Source organism: Oryza glaberrima, chromosome 12 (genome assembly GCF_000147395.1).
Source record: "Oryza glaberrima chromosome 12, OglaRS2, whole genome shotgun sequence".
Lineage (NCBI taxonomy): Eukaryota > Viridiplantae > Streptophyta > Magnoliopsida > Poales > Poaceae > Oryza > Oryza glaberrima.
The window spans coordinates 1,045,733-1,066,538 of NC_068337.1; the positions used below are offsets into that span (position 1 = coordinate 1,045,733).

Below are 20,806 nucleotides of genomic sequence, written 5' to 3' on the forward strand. Positions count from 1 at the left end.
AGATGCGGTCGTTGGATTATGCAGCAGCTCGATCTCTTCACCTTGCCCCACAGGATCGCATTCGCATGGCGACACCATCAAAACACTTGCACACTTCTTCATTTTTTTCTTTTCATGTCACGCTCTGCCTTCAAGTTCAAGTTTCAACTCCACTCCATATACAGTTCAGTATTCCAAAATTCCAATTCATCACAGGGCCAAGCTACATTCTCAGCTACACAGCTTGGAACATATGAAAACAGACTGGATCTCATCTTTAGCAGTAACTGCAAAGGATAAAACCTAAACTCTGTACAACTGGGACTAGAAAGTGCATGTCTCCTCCAAGAAAAAAAATGAAATGGTGTACCAAACAGAACAGACACTCGAGTCCATCAAGTCACGCGTGTTCATAACACGTAGTACTGTTCTATTTACCATAGCTCTGCAGGTCCATTCACATGTGAGCAAGATAGAGTGATAAACACACAAAAGCTACTAGACAGGTGTCACAGTCCAAAATCAAAGCCAAGCCAAACCAGGCCAATATATATTGGCAGGCAAATCAAGTAATCAGCGGCCAGAAACAGTGTAAGTTGCTTACAGGAGAGCAGGCACAGGCTGCCCCAGAGCCTCGTGCCCCGGCTGCTCATCAGTGTGCTACTGTTTAGAGATCACAGGTAGCACATACCTTTCCATGGCGATTAGCGTGTACCACACTGAACCAGCAAACTGCGACCATTTGGCAGCCAGCCGCTCCTTGCAACCATTTTGTCAAGGTCCAGTGATTCACACATCAATGTGTATCATAATAAAGATCCCAACGTGTCACCAACCCAGCCTTGAAAAAACATCCAGATTCCAGACACAGTTGCTGTCACCGACCCACACAAATATCAGTTGCTCAGTTCCAGATCATAACATAAGTGTACCAAAATATATGAGAAAAGGACTCTCATAAGATGATGCCACATATACTTGGCAACTCCGAAATAAAGCATCAGGAATAGTTAATCAAGCTTAACATTCATACTCTACAACAATCCTGAACAAAAAAAAAAAAACTATCCATCTCAAAATAACACAGCTGGTATTGGCAGCCACAAAGCCCCATATACAGGAAAATAGGGTCTCCAGCATCACCCAAGTCAGCACCATCATCAGGGTTGCATCTGAAGTTTCCTGAGCTATATCAGCAACATGAGAATAGTTACCACAAGACTGTAAAATTGTGGATCATCTAACCGCTGCATTTGTGCCAGAAGGTTGTGAACTAAACTTCTGGGCAATAGCATTAATGCAAGACCTGTTCCTAAGTTACTCTCCATTGACAAAGCTTTTACTGTCGTAGTACTTCTTCTCACTGGCTTCTTTCTTCTCGTTCCGTTTCTGCAAAAGCAATGCCACAGACTAAAAATGAACAAAACCACAGCACATCAATGGACCAGAATAAATAAATGCAAACTACACCAAGTCCCCACACCAAACAACATGTTGCTGAGCGTAGTTATAGCATGAAAAAATTGGTCCCAGAGAAACAGATAAATATTTAAAGCGCATATGCAAAGGGCTTCAAGAAAACACTAACACATTATCACAAACATCGGTTTATAATAAATCATGTACACACATCATTAATATGAAGTAGACAACAGGCAAATCGCATTTATTTGACTGGGATTATGTACTTTACTACATGCTGCATGCACCAAACAGAAAAACCAGACTCCACCAGCCAATTTGACGTAGCACCAATATACCATGTTACATACCTGGTAGGCTTCATGGTTAGCAACTATCCTCCTTATGATAGTACTAGTAGTGATGTCTAAAGGGCTCTCCAGCCTACGGTAGATGCCCATAGCCCTTGGAACAGCATATGGATTTAAATCATCCTGATAGGTGCACAAGTAACAGTTGTTAATGATCAATGCTATACATCTTTATATTCTAAGAAAATGTATTGAGTAAGTAACCTTCATAAAGTCCATATTCTCAGCAATTGTCCCATGAACAACCAACGAAATATTAAATGTGGTAATCTGCATAGAAAAAGGAAATTAGCTACCTCCAGCCACACTGCAAAGACACATACCCTGATAATCATAAGTAACAGTTAAGGGTATGAATTTCAGATAGTCAATTTCAATGATAATATTGCATACAAATACATAATATGGTTCTTAACATATCTAACGGAAACTTAGACTACATCAAATTAAACTTTTGGAACCAAGCCAGCTCCTAAAGTTTTAGTTTATTTGACTGACATAAAATTAACGCTACGTGCAAATCGTGCATCTGCAAAAAATCATGGATAAGCACAAATCAGACCATATCTGTTAATCTGTATCTAAAATCAATAATAGCTGTGAGCAAGGCTTTTGCTGGCGTAGCATAAATATCATGTTCAATCTTTGAACTGTGCATGCATAGCTGTGCCATGTTCAATGAACTATTACTAGCAGTTGCATCAAGCAATTCCTACTACAGTAAGAGAGCATCATGATAAAGTAGAACAGAAAACTAACCATATCTTTCGAAACATCCCATGGAGCACCAATGATCACTTCATCAACATAACGGCAAGCCAAAACACTCAAACTTCTCTCATGGAGGTTCATGATTGGGCGATGTGGTCCTCTTGTTGAACTGGCAAATACAGTAAACACCAAGTGCCCCCAAAAACAGAATGTTATGACGACGGAATTGAGTAGAGATGCTATGCTTCAATACAAATACAACCTGACTATAAACTAAGATGCAAAACTGAAAAACAGTACAAGCATTGTAACTTGGAAAAATTGAGACAGTGAAAAAAAAAAACCATCATTATTACCTTATAGTCTGGTCTGTGTGAATACCCACAAGCAGGAAATCTCCAAGCTCTCGAGCGAGGCGCAATATCTAAGTAGAAGAAACTATAAATACACAGGAAGTCCAAATCACTATGTCTTAGAAAGATCATTTCAGTTTGCACCCTTGCAATAAGAAAAAGAAAAGGAAAAGGAAAACCACAGGTAAAACCATACAACCAACAAATGCATAGCCAAGTTGCTCTACATGCTGAGACAGACATTTGACATTGCGTTTACCTCAACATGTCCAGCATGGAATAGATCAAATGCACCATCTATGTACACTATCCGAGAATCTGGACCTGGACCCTGCATGGGTAAAGCTGACAGTCAACAGAAAGAATAAGTGGCCGTACTCAGCAAGTAGTTTTATCTAGTGAATAGTATCAAATGTAAACAGCTTGAAATAAATGATAAACGACGAATGCAATGATTAATTAATAGTTGAGCTTAGCAGCATGTTAGTTGTTGTTGGAAGTTCAAGGATATAACTTATATTCTTTATTAATATAACCTCAGAACAAATCTAAGTTGTGAAATAATCCATTTGTCGTCAGGTCATTCAACTCAATGTTTACTAGATAAAGAATGCAACCAAACAACAAATGTCTTTCAAATGGCAAAAGTAATAGTAAAATGGTAACAGGATCCTGAAAGCCAAATAACTCGTGCTCTACTGTTTAAAGGCAAAAAAAAAAAAAAAAAACATCTATGAGGCATTTTTATGCTGTCAATGTTTAATTCATGCCTTCAAAAAATATGATATCTCAAAAAAAAATGACATTCAAAGTTTTACATGAGCAGTTCAGAAAATGATCCTCCGTGAAAGAATGTAAAGAATTGTACCCTGCTATTTGAGAACTGAACTATTCTCCGAGATGTAGGAAGAAAATGAGATATCCTAGTTCCACTTCCAGATCCACTATCATCAATTTTCTGGCCATGCCCGTGACTGAACTGCCTTTGTAGTGAAGAGTGGCTGTGACTATCAGAAGCTGATCTCTCTCTAACACAAAGAAGCATTCTTCCTGTAGTTTATTTACTAGAAAGATGAGCTGGGCAGTTAGCATGAAAATAAAACCTATTCATGACCATAAGCAATTTATTGATACAGAAGGGAATTATGTAGTTAATTGTCTGGAGAGCTTAATAGCTTATCAGTTCATCATATGATAATAAAGCAATAGTTTGAATGTTTTCCTAAAGTACCACTTCAGGACAAATCAGGTGGGCATTGATCTTGTCTACAAACAATTATTTGGTTGACCTAGAAATAATTGTAATGTTGGAAATTGCTATGGTATTGAGCCAAAGAAATAACTTGTAAAGTTGTAGTACATAACAAAAACCATATATTCCCTTGCGATGGAAGTTTTAGGTTAAATTTCACTATGAGTAAAAACTTTAATGATTAAAACAGAAAAGAACAGAATCAATACCAACAATGTCTGTCGTTGACACTCCTTCGGTTCTTTTAATCTGCTTATATCGACCAACCTTTTTGGCAAGAGCATATGCATCAGTACCATCTGGGAGCAGACAAGGATCATCGCCATGAATGATATAATCTATATTATACTCATTGAATAATTTATTCATGAAATCTTCAGTTATGGCGTAAGGTGCATCTGGAATGACATCGTGCACCCATTTTACAGCACGGACCATTATCAACCTATATATCAGAAAAAGAAACATAAAAAAATCATTCCAAATAAAATGGTTTTTTTAAGTAGAAAATATGAGTATATGATAATACATAATACATTCAAAGAAACAAAACTGCAAGTCTAAAAGGACAAAAATGCCCAAAATTCCATACGGCCTAGGGTCACACGTAAGATTGGTAACACAACTAAAAATAGAAAGAAAAAAAAACCAATATGTGCAGTAACTCCTAAACTGGAAAACCAGACACAATGAAAGTCAGTAAACAACAAAAGAAAACCAGCAAAAATAACAAATTTATAGTGTTGCTAAACTACCATGATGATGATTAAATGAGGAAAAAAAGGTTGCAGCACCTAACATCTAAAATGCCACACATACCATGTCATATGTGAGCAGCTTGTGATTATCAACAAGACAAAGGAAAGCAAGGAATCACTTAGCAGGTACTTAAGGCAAACTAAGCAGAACCAAACCTGCAAGTCTAGTATGGTTTATCGTTAGGAGTTAATAAGTTTTTTGGATTTGTTTGAATGTACAGACCAAAAAGTCACTGTTTAGTACTTTTCAGCAGAGCAAACCTTTTTTTTTTCTGTGTTTCTCCTTCAGGCACCCAAAAGAAATAGAGATAATCTTTTTGGTTACTGCACAGATATTGAATCCATACTCTCAAATCAATTAGAGAAACATATGCAGCTCATCCACCACCAAAGTTATCAGAAACTTGGTCCGACGACTAACTACAACCCACATGTCACAACATTTCCCTTAGCAATTTCAAAGTTTCCAGATAGAATTACTGGACTAGTGCTCAAATTAAGACCGACGGACACATATATGATGTGTGGGGGGAAAACGTTGCATCTTCAAAAACTAATCTGAGGATATCCCTATAAAAGCGCTCCACTAGTAACTTGTATTGTGCAACAGTACATTGAACGCAACTAAAGAGTCGAAACTGAAACAAATCAGCGTGCGATACAAATTAAGTTATGAAATAGTAAAAGCAGTAACATATTCCCCATGATTAGGACAGAATCAGTGTGCAGCTGAAATTGAAACAGAAGATAGGAAGTTTGATGCAACAGCTTCTCAGCTAACCCATTAAACCAGCAAAAGATCGAACAACCCACAACAGTTACCCCCAAGAACTTGAAATGTCCACAGAAAACTGCAGAACTAGTGCACAAATTGAAACTGACGGGTACATATGTAGAGGAGAATTCACTACCTATAAGGCTAATTTGCCATTTTGCCTGAATCATTATTAAAGTGCACAACCAGTATCAGGCAACAGTTTGGTAGGATTACATCGTGCATCATTCAAGATTTTTTTTAAAAAAAAATGACGAAGGGTATGGAGTGAACCTCTCGTGGAGCGGCGTGACGGGCGGGCCCTTGTTGGCGGTGATCTCGTCGTCGCTGACAACGCCGACGATGAGCTCGTCCCCGAGGGCGTGCGCCTGGCGCAGCGCGTTGCAGTGGCCGTAGTGCATCATGTCGAAGCAGCCATCCATGTAGACGCGCACGGGACGTCGGCGTCCGCGGCGGAACCTGCGGCGGAGCGCGTCGACGGGCGGCAGGGCGGGAATGGCGACGGGCCCGGCGAGGTGGAGCGCGACCACGGACGCCCCCAGCACGATCCCGCCGATGACGCATGCCGCCACCAGCTTGGCGCTGCTGCTCCCCGCCCCCGCCTCCATAATGAATTGGGAGATTGAGCAGTGCGAGAGAGAGAGAGACAGGAAGGAAGAGGGAGATTGGTCGTGCGCGAGAGAGCGTGAGAGGAGGGATCTAGGGTTAGGGATTGGGGCGCGAGGGTGGAGGAGGTATCGCCATTCGAGGGGAGGGCGCGACGCGAGGAGATCAGGGAGATGCGGGAGGGGAGAAGCCGCCTCTGGTTCTCTCTTGTCTCTCCGAGCTCCGCGAGAGAGATGAGAGATGAGGGGATTCGCTGCCACGTGGGACCGACGAGTCAATTAGCGGGGCCCACATGGCGGTGTGACGTGGCATAGCAGAAGAAGTTGCCAGGTTTGGCCCACGCGTCGGGGAGGGAGCTGTTTTTATGTACTCTGTACTAATCCACGTAAGGCGTCGAAAATAAATACGACATTAGCATGAGGATGAGGGTTTATGGATTGGTTCAGCTAACCGTGTTAAAGAATGAACGTCAAGAAATTCAACCGATGGACAACGATATGTGTAGCTAAATATACTTGATTGATTATGACGTTGAATATGCTCCATATATGCTGCTTCAGTTGCAGCCAGGAGCCCACATTAGAGCATGTACAACGGTTTTTATTAGTGGTCTTTTTCTATTACTATGCAAGCAAATTTAATGACATGGAAGAAAGAGAAAGGAGGAAAGAGAAATATGATTGTTATGCATGACAACGGTTGAGAGTCGACTCTTAGCATTTATTAGAGCAAATTTTGTTGCATGGTGGTTAAAAAAAGGAAACAAGAGTAAAAAAAATATTTTGATACATTAATGGTAGAGACCATATTGTCTCTAACTGTTGTATGACGTTAGATTCTATATAGCGTAGAGCTCATACATGTCTCTACCTTTGTACATACCCTTAGATGCGATGCGATCCCCCATTCCATATGCAAAGATATCTCAAGTGGAGGATCTCAAAACCTGAAAATGACACCTTTTGTACGTCTTTGGTTCTGTTTTCTACCTCAAACATGCTACTTATAGAATACTACTATTTCTTTGCAAAAGGAAAATTGAACTTGATAACCAAAGAATACAAGTATAATTCAGCATAGTGGCTAAAAAAGTTCTCTCTCCCTGAGACAAGTATGAGTGAGATTAATGCCAACCCAATGGTCAGAGACCACATCACCATACGGCAAACTAACTACGAAATCAATTTCTTTGGAAGCCGGTCCAATCTGGGAATTTTGTGTGGTTGTTACTAAAACCCAGCTTCTTCTTCTTCCTCCCTCATTCACAGGCATAGCGTTTTGTTTTCTACTCATTTATGGCGTCGCGCTTGTATGCCATGCTACAAACACGAAACACCAGCAAAATATCATGCGTGCAGGCAACAGGGTAACAGCAAAGAAGAAACACAGTGATTAGCATAAAAGGAAGGGCTTTTTCTACAGCAAACTGAATTTACAACATGTTAAAAAACGAGTACACTACACAAACAGGATGTCAGCAAAATACAGACAATTCCGTCCAAACTGCGGTCAAAGCGCCATCTCTGCTTGAAGTTTGGTCAGTTCAGCCAAATCATTGGCTGGTTGAGTAGTCGTAACTCTCGCTGAAGGTTCCATACTTGTCCTCTGAGGTGGTTCAGGCAGATCATTCTCGAGCTCTTCCTCCTCTAGATCTTCCAGCTCTGCTTCTAGCTCATCCTTCATCAGAATAAATAAATAAACAAAAACCAAGTCAAGCATCTTATGAAAATTGACACCGTGCCTGTTTAAATGCATACATGTATTTACATCTCCGTGGAATGGCTATTTTGAATTACATAACTTGATCTTGCACCACTTGTTAACTGACACCAAAGGGGAAAAGGAAATATGAGCAGTACCTCGTCAAAATCAGCAGAAGCGCCAATTGGTGTTGCAAGGGCCTCCTGTATCTGCCTCATATTCTCTGTGTGTTCATTTGCCTCTTCAATGGCATTTTCAATGTCATCGATACTCCTGTGGAACAATCGTCGTTACTTACCAGTTTATCTAAGTACATGTTATTTTAAATTAAGTTTCAACACATTGGCTACATCTAAGCTAGAAAGATATATTATGTATTCATAAATGGACATTCTTGCTGAATTTAACTATGCATGCTGTAAGTTTGAAACCATATTTAAGTTCACATTTCGCGTCATATTACTCAATTTCAGAAACCATGATTGGAAAGAAGAGAGCAAACACAGACTTACACTGACTGGTGAATAGCTTTGACAGCAGATGATCCAGAGTGCAAAGCATCAACAGTATCTGTGGTTGCCTTTGCACTCTCAAGCATTATTATCTAGCATACCAAAACAGACTACTTCCTGTCAATTCATTTCAACCTTCAAGAATATCGAAATGCTTCAAAATTCAAGATTAATATGCGCACATATCTTTCATCACCTGATCATGAACCCGTAATTGGAAGTTTGCTAGTTGCTCAATCTGTGTTTCATACAACTTCTTTTTCTTTAGACATTGAATTGCAGCTGCAACAAACAGGAAGTTGTTTGTCATTTAACTAAGAGAAAAGTACATTTTATTATTTTAAGTCCCTGAACTCTATCAAAGCCTAAAATTCGTCCCTAAACTTCAAAACTGGACATTATTCATCCCTCAACTCTTTAAACCTTAATTAACAAAGTCATCACAAGCTTGAGAAACATTTTTTTCAACATTAAGGAACCATAAGTTCATAACCATATATTCAGGGAATGGTATATCCACATATGCAAGCATACTAACCCACAATTTTTCTCCCATCTTATACGTGAGGTATGGATTATGTGCAAGACATGAACATGGGAGGTTGGTATTTGACCAAAACACAATGGTCACATATTGCACAACCAAACATATTTGAGAAAAGTTGTGAAATTCTTCAAGTGTTAATGCATAATCCAAAAAACAAAAACAACCTTAGGTACAGCAAAATTATCACAAAATTGTAAGACATGCGCAGTATGTTTCTTGACAAACAAATAAGTTTCTTCGACGAAATGCCTACCGCTTTTGTTCTTAGCTTTTGTATAGTCCTTAGCTCTTTCGACTTCTGCAGAAGCCTTTTTCTGAAGGAAACACTCTTTCTTCTCCAGCATTTCTAGAGTCTACACATTTATATCGTATTAAAAATAAACAACTGCAAATGGTAAAAATAAGATAGCAAAATAAACATCTTCGGCAATATTCATAACTCAGAGCAACTTAAATTTATCCAGTTAATTACCTAGTATCAGTTCGTCAACATATAAGAGAAATGTCAACTTTATTTCAGTTAAGTTTATTATGAGAAATGACAACTTTCTTCAACAATACAGAACGTTTATTATGAGAAATGTTGCTTTCTGACATTAAGTATGAGACAGAATACAGTAATATAAGTCACAGAGGCTGCAGCTCAGACAATACATCGACCTAATTTGAAGTTTATTTTTCCTTTTCGATATATGATTACCACTCCGGTCATTTTTTTGTGTGCCAAAACATACTTTATATCAATGCCATCAGAAGTGTCAGGATCAAATACTTTCTTTTATTATGTCCTTAAAACATAAGGTTCTGTCAAAAAATTGACTAGGCAATTCGGCTGACCAAACCTCAAATTCAACTAAGTAAAATCTTCTAGACCGATGGTAGGAAATGGTCAAGATAAACAGATGTCTAGTTTTGTCCATGTCAAAAAATAACTTAACAGTATTTTTATTTCACACTTTCTTCTAGAAGCCCATTGGGAACACGAAACATTCACATTTCTGCATTCAATATAAGATGAACAAGGTTGCTTCATAAGATTGTTTCCATATTTACTTGGGTGATGCATAGTAATGAGGATCTGCATTACTTCCAAGTGGTTAATTCCTAATTCTAGAGTCTACACCTTTTTATTAACAAAAACTAATTAGAGATATCTCCAAATTGTGCTTCCTATCTTGTTGACAGTTGCTTAACACGATACCCCTATAGCAGATAGATTTCTTCTGAGGAAACTTAAGTAAAGAAAGCAGCAATGAAAACTAGCAATAATAAGCAAAAGGAAAAGGGATAAACAACCTCATGAAGCCTATCCAAAGTGGGGAGGGCAGAGGAGGCAGCCTCCTTCTTCTTCTTGCTCTTGGGCTTTGATAGCAGTTTCTTCAGCATCTTCTTGTAACACTCACTTGATCTTCAATCTCGGGTGACGATAGCCTGTGTGGGAATAAAGAGGTGAATGATGAATGTATATAGCCTCTCCAGTAGGATTGAAGATTAAGAGAGGGGAAGGGGAAGCAAAGGGAAAGGTGGTTGGAAGCAGATTCCTTGAGAAAAGTAGGAAGGAAAAGGCAGAGATAGCCAAGGAAGATAGAGAAGGGCATGTCTGGTTGTCTACTTATGAAAAAGAAAGGATGACAATATGGTGAGGTCACTATTTTGAGATACATGCTTGACTTTTTGTTTATGACAACTTATTTTTAGAAATAAATATATCTTCAGAGACAAAGAAAATGAAGTTTTGTTCGTACAAGCGTAAAACAACATAATTATAGTGCTCAACACTGTAAAACCTCGAATTTACAACTAGTGGAGATTTTATGCATAGTAAAAGAAGAACTGAATAAAGTTCATGTCAAGACCTTCAGCAAGGCCCTTCCCAAAAAAAAAAAGAATTGCTTCCTCCAGTTCATATTATAAGTAGTTTGACTTTTTCGTAGTACAATTTCTTTAGGTTTGACCAACTTTATAGGAAAAATTAGCAACATTTATAGCACCAAACTAGTTTCATTAAATTTAGCATTGAATATATTTTGATAATATATTTGTTTTGTATTGAAAATGTTAGTATATTTTTCTATAAATATAGTCAAACTTAAAGAAATTTGACTAAGAAAAAAGTCAACGACGTATAATATGAAATAGAGGAAGTAATAGTAAAAGGACTGAGACAATTCTGCTGTAAGTAGTAAAGTACAACGGTTTTATTTAGAAGACAACCAACACTTTGAGCTTATCAGAAAGTGTGTATTAGGTATGTTGGATTAGGTTTGCCTTGCAGCCTAGATATTTTGGCATGATGTTGCGTTCACGATTCAAGTGGTTAGTTGTTCGTACTTTACATAGGTAATCTTGACAACAGTTGTGATTTTCTGTGGTCTGCATCCTACACAATACTTTATAAATGGTTGACCTGCTGTTTTTCCATTGCATGCAGTGATGATTAAAACTTGTTAATTGAACTTTTTGCCATTTTACTAATGTGGGTGAACTGCAGCTTCCTAAATTTGCCATAAAACTAAAAGCAACATAAAGCTGTATTATTAATCCATTTTTTTAAAAAAAAACTGAAGGATCTAACTTCTGCAAGCAAGTTTTTTTTTACAACTTCTAGATGCCCCAGCTACTCCCCCTGTTCATCTGTTTGGCTGCAAAATTAGCTGAGGGACGGCTCTCCCAACTCCCAGGTCCCACCATAAGAAGAGAACAGCAAACACTGACGAATGTAAAAAAAAAAACCAAAATCAAAAGGGAGGTAGCTCAAGAATAGGCATGCAAGATGGAAATGCAAATCTGAAACATCCACATGGTATTCCCAGACCTAGGCAGTATATTAACGCGAGGAATAGAGGGGGGAAAAGAAGCATACCAACCTTGACCTTGGCTACTGGCTGGCTAGCACCGCATTGAGTGACGGAGCCGTACAGCGCACAAGCCTGAGGCCTCCGCTGCGCCGCCCGCGGAAGAAGAACAAGTCCGGTCCGGATGCGCTGTTAACAACCTCGGCGAGTCGCCCTAGACCCTAGTGCACTGGCTGGCTGCGGCTCCGACTCCTCTTGTCTCTGCGGTGGCCTGAGCCGGCCATGGTCATCTCATTCTCATCGGAAAGGGAAAGGGAAATGGACTTTCTATTATCTGGGCCCAGCCTGCCCACCTTCCCTCTCGAATAAATAGCCCATTTATAGCCCACGATTGCACGTTCCACAGCCCGCGCTCTTCCTCTCATCTCAGAATTTTTTTATTAAAATATTTAAAAATTATTTTCTATTCGGAAAATTTACAAAAACTCGTCGTCCATTGCCCTCTGGGAGGGCGATTTTGCCGAAGTGGCAGATAGCCATTAGCCCTCCTGTAACGGCCGGCCACCGGGGAAGGGAAATTTGCAGGCGGCCCCTTCGTCGCCCTTTGGGACAGCGATTTTTTTCTGTGCAAGGGGCCACCTGCAAAAGGACCCCTGCACAGTAGAAATCCACTCGACTTTTCCATTCCTTTCTCCTCCTCTTCCAAATCCTCCTCATCACCTCCACCACCCGCACCACCACCCTCCTCTTCTCCCCTCTTCGCCTCCCCACCTACATCTTCCAGATCCTTGCCGACTCAGTCCTCGGCCACCTCCCTCACTTGTCCAACCTCGTCTTTCCCATCCGCAACCTCTTCATCCTCGAGTCATGGCCTTTCTCGACCTCGTGTACTACACCTTCATCGTCGGCTTCAAGATCGAGGTCCCCACCATCATCCACGTCGGCATCCGCAGCTTCAACTTCGGCTTCACTATCAGCTGCACGCTCCCGCCCTTCCTCGTCGACGCAAATGAAATAACGTTTTTCAAAATCACATAGATTCTAGCACAAAATTAGGTACTACGCCATCCAAACTAGAATAAAAACTCATTGGCTACCAATTCCAAGTGTATAGCACCAATGTACATAGTATTCTATTGTTCATGTGAAAACATCATACACCAAGTGTGGAACCAATTAAAACACATAAAGATAACATGCATAATGTTAAACAATTTCTTATGGTTAAAAACTATATCATTACGGAAACACCAAATTGACCAATATAGCACACTAGCTCCAAATAAAGTCTTTTTTGGGGGGCCTAGGCACTCCCCAGCCAATCACCAAAATATATTTTGCATTGTGAGGAGGGGGATATTGAAGGCAAAGAAGACACATCGCCAAGCAAAATATGCAACGTGGTAGTAAAAAAAAAATATTGGAGTAAAAGATTCCCCTCCATTTTCTCTATGTAAGGTTATCTTTCGTTAAGATTATTTTTTTTAAGGCAACCACATAAACACTTTGATTTTTAGTGGTGCCTTTTACCTCCCATTGTTGTCCTTTGATAGGCATGCAACCCATCTAAGCCTCTGCATGCAAAAATCCAAAAATAGCACACTCCTCTTTCCCTTCCCTCCCATCGAATGAGAGATCGACGATGTATCTTATCACTCCTCCTCCCCTCACCTCACCTTACCTAAGAACGCCACCCATTGCCGGAGTTGATACCAAACAAGGAATTCATCAATGGCAGCGCATACAGTGACGGACCCACTGGAGGAGCTATGGAACCACACGATGTCGATGGACAAGACGCACCTGATGTGCTTCTACCCGAGCAAGATCACCATGGGTGGCGTCTGGACGGGCGACAACCCGCTCGACTTCTCCATACCTCTCCTCCTCTTCCAGATCCTCCTCATCACCTCCACCACCCGCGCCGCCACCCTCCTCCTCTCTCCTCTCCGTCTCCCCACCTACATCTCCCAGATCCTCGCCGGCTTCCTCCTTGGCCCCTCCGTCCTTGGCCACCTCCCTCACTTCTCCAACCTCGTCTTCCCCGTCCGTAGCCTCTTCGTCCTTGAGTCCATGGCCCTTCTCGGCCTTGTCTACTACACCTTCATCGTCGGCGTCGAGATCGAGGTCTCCGCCATCACCCGCGCCGGCATCCGTAGCTTCGGCTTCGCCATTGGCTGCACGCTCCCGCCCTTCCTCGTCGGCGCTCTCACCGGCTACGTCGCGCTCAGCACTGACGACAAACACAAGGGTGACACGTTCCTCAACAAGCTCTCCTTCCCCATCTTCCTCGGCTCCACCTTCTCCTCCACCGCCTTCGCCGTCCTCGCCCGCAACATCGCCGAGCTGAAGCTTGCCGGCACCGACGTCGGCCAGCTCACGCTCTCTGCGTCACTCATCAACGACACCTTCGCCTGGACCGGCCTCACCGTCGCCACGGTGCTCGGCCACTCGCGCTGCACCATAACGCAGACCACGTGGACGCTCACGTCGGGCGTCGTCATCTTCGGCGCCAGCTACCTCCTGCTCCGCCCCATGCTCCTGCGGCTGGCGAGGCGCGCCGCCGAGGGGGAGGCGGTCGGCGAGGACCGCGAGTGCTGGATTCTGATCGGCGTCATGGTGGCGGCGCTGGTGGCGGACGCGGGGGGCACGCACGCCATATTCGGCGCCTTCGTGTTCGGGCTCGCGGTGCCCAACGGGCCGGTCGGGGTGGCGCTGGTGGAGAAGGTGGAGGACTTCGTGGTGGGCGCTCTGCTCCCGCTCTTCTTCGCCCTCAGCGGCCTCCGCACCGACACCGCCAAGATCACCAACATGCATTCTGCCGTGTTGCTCATGGTCGCTGCCATGGTCGCTGCGGTCTTGAAGGTCGTCGCCGCAATCGGCGTCGCCGGTGTGTTCGGCATGCCGCTCGGTGACGGCACGTCCATCGGGCTGTTGCTCAACACCAAGGGGATCATCGAGCTCGTCATCCTCAACATTGCAAGGAACAAAGGGGTAATCCATTTTAATTAATCGATCGCCATGTAGTGCATTGCATGTCGTGATTAATTAAGGGTAGGTAGCTTCTTGTGTTGTGTAGATTATGAGTGACCAGTCGTTCACGGTGCTGGTGTTCGTGTCAGCGCTGATCACGGCGATGGTGAGCCCTTTCCTGGGCATGGTGGTGAAGCCGGCGCGGCGGCTCGTGTTCTACAAGCGGCGCACGGTGGCGTGGGCTCACCCGGAATCGGAGCTCCGCGTGCTGGCCTGCGTCCACGTGCCGCGCGACGTGCCCGCGCTACTGACGCTCCTCGACGTGGTGACGCCGTCGAGCCGGTCGCCCGTGGGCGTCCTCGCCCTCCACCTCATCGAGTTCGTGGGCCGCTCCTCCGCGCTCCTCCTCATCAACGCCTCGGCGCCATCGTCGTCCTCCTACGACGCCTCCGTCCACGGGCGCAGCCACACGGAGATGCAGTTCAAGCACATCTCCCACGCCTTCATGGCGTACGAGGAGCAGTCGGTGGGCGTGTCGGCGCGCACCATGGCCGCCGTCTCGCCGTACGCCTCCATGCACGAGGACATCACCTCCGCCGCGGAGAACCAGCACTCGGCGCTCATCCTGCTCCCGTTCCACAAGTACCGGTCGGTGGACGGCGGCCTGGAGGTGTCCCACCCGGCGATACAGCCGCTCAACTGCAGCGTGCAGAGCTTCTCGCCGTGCACGGTGGGCATCCTCGTGGACCGTGGCCTCGCGGCGGTGCCGGGTGGCGGGTACCGCGTGGTGGCGCTCTTCTTCGGCGGGAGCGACGACCGGGAGGTGGCGGCGCTGGCGACGCGGATGGTGAGGAACCCGACCATCGACCTGACATTGCTCCGGTTCGTCCAGAAGGGAGGAAGCTTCACGGCGAGCGAGTTCGACGCGCTGAAAGAGCGGAAGGCCGACGAGGGGTGCCTGCGCGACTTCCTGGAGAGGGCGAACGAGGGCGGCGGCGCGACGGTGGAGTACAGGGAGCGCGGCGTGTTCAACGCGAGCGAGATGGTGGGGGAGATACAGAGCGTGGAGGCCATGGGGAACAAGGACCTGTTCGTCGTCGGGAAGGTGCCCGGGGGGTCAGGGCTGACGGCGGGCATGGCGGAGTGGAGCGAGTCACCGGAGCTGGGGCCCATCGGCGACCTGCTGGCGTCCAAGGACTTCCAGACGACGGCGTCGGTGCTGGTGCTGCAGGCGTACGGGAGGCCGGCGGCAGTGGTGGGAGCGGGAGCGGGAGCCATGTCGGTGGATTTTGGCGGCGACAGCGTGGCGATGGCGGAGAGGACAGCCAGTGGGCGTAGGCCATGGGCACGACCGGGTGTATGATCATCGATCATCGGAGAATTTTTCTTTCTAGAATTGGTGACCGTTGAGATAGATGTAGGAATAGCTGATAATATGGTGTGGATAATTGCATATTATGGTATAAAATTTATACATAGTGCAAAGCTTAAACATAGTTCTTGGAAAAATAAAGCTAAATAACCATACACTAGCATGTTGTTAATCAAGCAGTCATCGTTGTGATGCAACATTTTGTTATTTAGAGGGCCTGAGGATGAGAACAAATGCAGGGAGGTTTGGACATATCAGAAGAAACTCAGGAACAGTTTCATTTTCAAAAATATTTTCAAAGTACTATGACGAAAATGACATTTCGCGCGTATAATAATGGTTTGCATACAGCATATCGTAGGCCTACTAATTTCAGACCCAATAAAACAAAAAGGAACAGTGGCAGATACGCACTGGGCTTAACTGGGAATAAGTTTACTTTTACTCCCTTCAGTAATGGCTGAATCTGATTCGTATATACCGGATATCTCGACCCCCAACTATTAAAACTGGTGCATTTTAACTCCCTTAGTGGTTTTAGAAGGCGGTTTCACTGACGTGGCACCTACTTAGCGGTATTGACCAGGTCTTCATTCCACGTGGCGTTGATGTGACGCTTATGTGGCATTAAAATCAAAAACATACGTGCAAGACTTATTTATCATTCACAAAAAGAATATTGTGGTAACCGCTGATATGTAGGGCCCACATTTCATCCTCTCTCCTTCCCTTCTTCCTCCTCCTCCCCCTTCTCTCTTATCTCTTTTTCTCTCCCCGGCCTTTCTCTTCACCTGGCCAGAGCGGCGATGGCGGTGAGGAGTGGCGGCAATGGTGGTGGGGACGGCAGTGGCCGCGGGTGGGGGAAGAGAGAGCTTGCCTCTGCGGCCGCCATGCAGACAACATGGGCAGCACCGTGGCCGCGACATGCCACGAGGGGGGAGCGCGCAGGGATGGAGCGGAGGCAAAGCGAGCGGCGCTGTGCACGCAGCTGAGGGGAGGAGGCGGCGGCGTAACGGCGCGAGGGCAGAGGGGGAGCACACGGTCGGCCTGCACGTCATGGCGGCGACAATCGCTGATCCAGCTGTAGAAGGAGGGCGGTGGGGGCGCGACTCCGCCCGATGCAGACACAATTAGCACAGTAGGGGATGCGGGCGGTGACACCGAGGAGGACGTTGTCAGGGAGGTCCTCCCACCTTACCCAGTCCATGTCGGCCACCGCCGAATGCTGCCGTCTTCGCTCCCTGCCACGTCCGCTCTCCGCCGCTCGCAACCGTCTCCGCTTGCCCACCGCTGCCCTTCCTCTGTCCTCGACATGCTGCTCCCACCCAACCGGTGGCAACCACCCACAGCTCCCCACCACCGTCCCCACCGTCCGACACCGCTCCCGAGGTTTCGAAAACATAACTGGTAGAAATAGTTGTTTGGCCACCCCAAAAAAATATAAGCTTGAAAATTAAGGAGTTTCGAAATAAGCTAACAATCAGACAGTGAGAGGAGCATGCATCTCAAGAATATCATCTCTAAGTACTAGAGCGACACGTTTGTCTTTTTGAAGGAAAATCTGAGAGGTCGTATATATTCATTCCAGGTCGGTCGGTCCACTAATCAGACCAGCATCATCACCAGCTTGTACTTTGCTATACACGCGAATGAAAGGAACCAGTCAGGTGTGGCAACCTTTATATTCGTGACTGGATATCATGAGATATGATGCTTCATCGATCGATCGACGGCAGGTTCCAGATCGAAAAGAAGAAGCAGCAAATGCATGTGTTCCGTTTTTTAAAAGAAAAAACGATTTTATGGGGAGTATAAATCACTGGTACCCAAAAAATATCACAACAAATTTCTGAACCTTATATAGCAGGTGGCTTACAAGGTTAATTATATGGTTAGCTTAATTGCATGGGTTGGTACATATATATTTGTTGCTGGATTCTAGGCCCCAGAGCTTAATCTAATGGTTATGATTAATTAATATACACACGCATATATAGACTTATTAAGAACATTTTACTATGCATTATATATTTTTTAAATAGACGGGTTGTTTACAAGCCTCTCATAGTAGCTGGTGCTAATTAACTTGATAGTTGGTATGTACTGCGAGATAGCTTGGTTGGATACCAAATTTAGTCCTACGAATCATTTGATAACTTTAATATAGCACGGTACATATTTGGATTGAGGTCAACTTTTGCCCAAGTCAATAATAATTTTAGTAGTGCCAGAACATATCTAAGATTTTGCACTACTAAAATTTTACGAGGGCACTAACCCAAACAGACACTAACATTATTTACAATACCATGGATGATACATATCCTATCTTAATATAAAGTTATCCCCCACTAACTCCTTAAGCTTAACATGTAAAGATACCACATCATCATCCACTAACCATCATCACATTTAAACATCATGCAAACATACTATATCTTTATAGTTTTTATAATTTAAGAGATTTTCAAATACAAATATGTTAAATTACCATCCAACATAATTCACATAATGTTTCAATGTATATCTTTATTATGTTTTAGATATTATATACTTATATAGTTCATCCTTACTTAGTGCTTAAATAATTAATCTATTGTACAAATTATCTTTCTCCTTTTCTCCTCTAATTAAGTCATATCACATCAATTGTTTTTAGCCTTTAGATGATTGATCTACGGTCCAAACTATATCCCTACTTTTCTTCTTCCATAAAGTTATACCACTTTACTTTTTATGTTTGAATCACCATTCTACATACTATTTAAATTTAAATTATCGTAAACCACATTAATTTACTTAATCTGATATTATCTAGCTATCTTACACGTTATTTTCGTTATTTTTTTTATTGTTATCATACTAAATTCCCGCAGCAATGCGCGGGGTTTCACCTAGTATATAGCTATTGCTAGCTACTAGTAACAATTAGTACGAGAAATTCCTAAATATTATAATATTTATACATTGGAAAGGTAGTTGTCCTAAAAGTCATATTTAAGACTAATTAATTGTCCAATCCCCAACTGATCAATTAATATATGATGCACAAGAGTAGCTACTACTCCCTCCGTCCCATAATAGGTGACGTTTTTGACTTTTTATTTGTAACGTTTGACCATTCGTTTTATTTGAAAAATTAGTGTAAATATTAAAAAAAAATAAGTCATATGTAAAGTAATTTTGATAATAAAGCAATTGACAAAAAAATAAATAATAATTTTAAATTTTTTTTGAATATGATGAATGATTAAACATTGATAAACAAAAGCTTAAAAAGACAAGTAATATAAAAGAACAAGTACATGGAACGGAGGTAGTGGCTATCTAGATCGATCTTGGCAGGAAGAGTTTACACGGGTGGAGACATGAAGCACGCAGTGTCACATGGTGGCAGGCAGGTACAAGTACTATGTTACACAGAGCGCAAGACGATTGATATTATTCCAGTGGGCAAAGCAAGTATACAAGGGGAAAGCAGCAGAGGAGAGCTCGTATCAAGGTGGTGTGGACTAGCAACGGACAAAGGGAACACGATGCATATACGCCAAGCGTCGCTGGCATGCGACTCACATCAGATCAGTGGCGAATTAACTAGCCATCTACTGCTGCCTGCCTAACCAGCAACAACATATATAATCAACCTCTCGTGGGCATATCATATTATAGTAATTCCATTAACTAATTTGCTTGGATCCAATAAATAGTAACTCGAGGTATTGATATCTCATAATAACAAATCGTTTCCGATCGTTAGATCTAACAATGCCCATCGGCCTATCAAGTTAGATCCAACGATCGAAAATAATTTAGTAGCGTCAGATACCGGTACCTCGAGTTACTTTTTACTATACTGAGCAAATCTCATTCCATTAACATACACACATGTATGCATTTAATTTGTAACGTTTAATACTTTGTTGTTTGACTTTTAAAAGTCTTTGAAGTATAATCTCGGTTACCATTTTATATTTAGAATAGGTTTACAAAACCTAATAAATTTAGAGAAATTTTATAGTTATTGAGAAAGTATCTAGATGTACCAAGATTTTACATTACAAATTTTGGTACTCAAGGTACTTAGTACGTAGCTAGAGGTACCAAAATTTTACACTATAAAATATGGTACCTCCCGATACCTTCTCAAGGATGGTAAAAGTACCCATAAGTTTATGAGATCTCAAACACATTTAATACCGCATGAATTGTATGTTTAATTGTTTGTACAAGAAAAACAAATACAATCTATACTTAATTTCTATATAGTTGATACCCACTAAAACTAAAGCTCAACATGCAAGCATACCACATCATCACCCACTAGCAATTACTATTCTAGCCCATTTAAAATCCCATGCAAACATGTCACATTTTCACTCACTTGCAATTACTATTCTAGCCTATTTTAAATCCCATGCAAACATGACATATCATCTACAATATTATATTACAGAGATCAACAAGTATGTGTCAAATCATCTTCCACACATTATTTTCTCAACATTTCAACTTTTATTATTTCGACAATATTTAACTTATACTCATCCGTAAATCCCGCAGCAAAGCGTGGGATATCACCTAGTTTTTTTTTTGCGGGGGGATATCATCTACTCCCTCCGTCCTATATATTATAAGGGATTTTGAGTTTCTGCTTGTATTGTTTGACCACTCGTCCTATTCAAAAAATTTGTACAAATATA

General features: G+C 42.7%; 3 protein-coding genes across 4 annotated transcripts; 1 reads left to right on the top strand and 2 right to left on the bottom strand.

Annotated features, from left to right (window-relative positions):
* Positions 1-897: 897 nt before the first annotated feature.
* Positions 898-6,426, bottom strand: LOC127757862 (ethanolamine-phosphate cytidylyltransferase-like). The gene is made up of 9 exons (XM_052283443.1): positions 5,874-6,426; positions 4,277-4,512; positions 3,684-3,865; positions 3,075-3,146; positions 2,819-2,886; positions 2,511-2,631; positions 1,956-2,021; positions 1,752-1,874; positions 898-1,368 (listed from the first exon to the last, which is right to left on the bottom strand). The coding sequence occupies exons 1-9, from the start codon at positions 6,206-6,208 to the stop codon at positions 1,297-1,299; spliced, it is 1,275 nt and encodes a 424-aa protein (XP_052139403.1). The 5' UTR covers positions 6,209-6,426; the 3' UTR covers positions 898-1,296.
* Positions 6,427-7,598: 1,172 nt separating this feature from the next.
* Positions 7,599-12,044, bottom strand: LOC127756200 (vacuolar protein sorting-associated protein 32 homolog 2-like). Of its 2 annotated transcripts, none has more exons than XM_052281594.1 (7): positions 11,830-12,044; positions 10,263-10,397; positions 9,220-9,319; positions 8,616-8,701; positions 8,420-8,511; positions 8,066-8,180; positions 7,599-7,883 (listed from the first exon to the last, which is right to left on the bottom strand). In XM_052281594.1, the coding sequence occupies exons 2-7, from the start codon at positions 10,350-10,352 to the stop codon at positions 7,716-7,718; spliced, it is 651 nt and encodes a 216-aa protein (XP_052137554.1). In that variant the 5' UTR covers positions 10,353-10,397; positions 11,830-12,044; the 3' UTR covers positions 7,599-7,715. The 2 variants fall into 2 exon arrangements, with proteins under 2 accessions (XP_052137554.1, XP_052137553.1); XM_052281593.1 differs by having other exon boundaries at positions 11,834-12,043.
* A 1,411-nt stretch (positions 12,045-13,455) lies between these two features.
* Positions 13,456-16,349, top strand: LOC127757752 (cation/H(+) antiporter 15-like). The gene is made up of 2 exons (XM_052283324.1): positions 13,456-14,755; positions 14,841-16,349. The coding sequence occupies exons 1-2, from the start codon at positions 13,493-13,495 to the stop codon at positions 16,095-16,097; spliced, it is 2,520 nt and encodes an 839-aa protein (XP_052139284.1). The 5' UTR covers positions 13,456-13,492; the 3' UTR covers positions 16,098-16,349.
* The last annotated feature ends 4,457 nt before the right edge of the window (positions 16,350-20,806 follow it).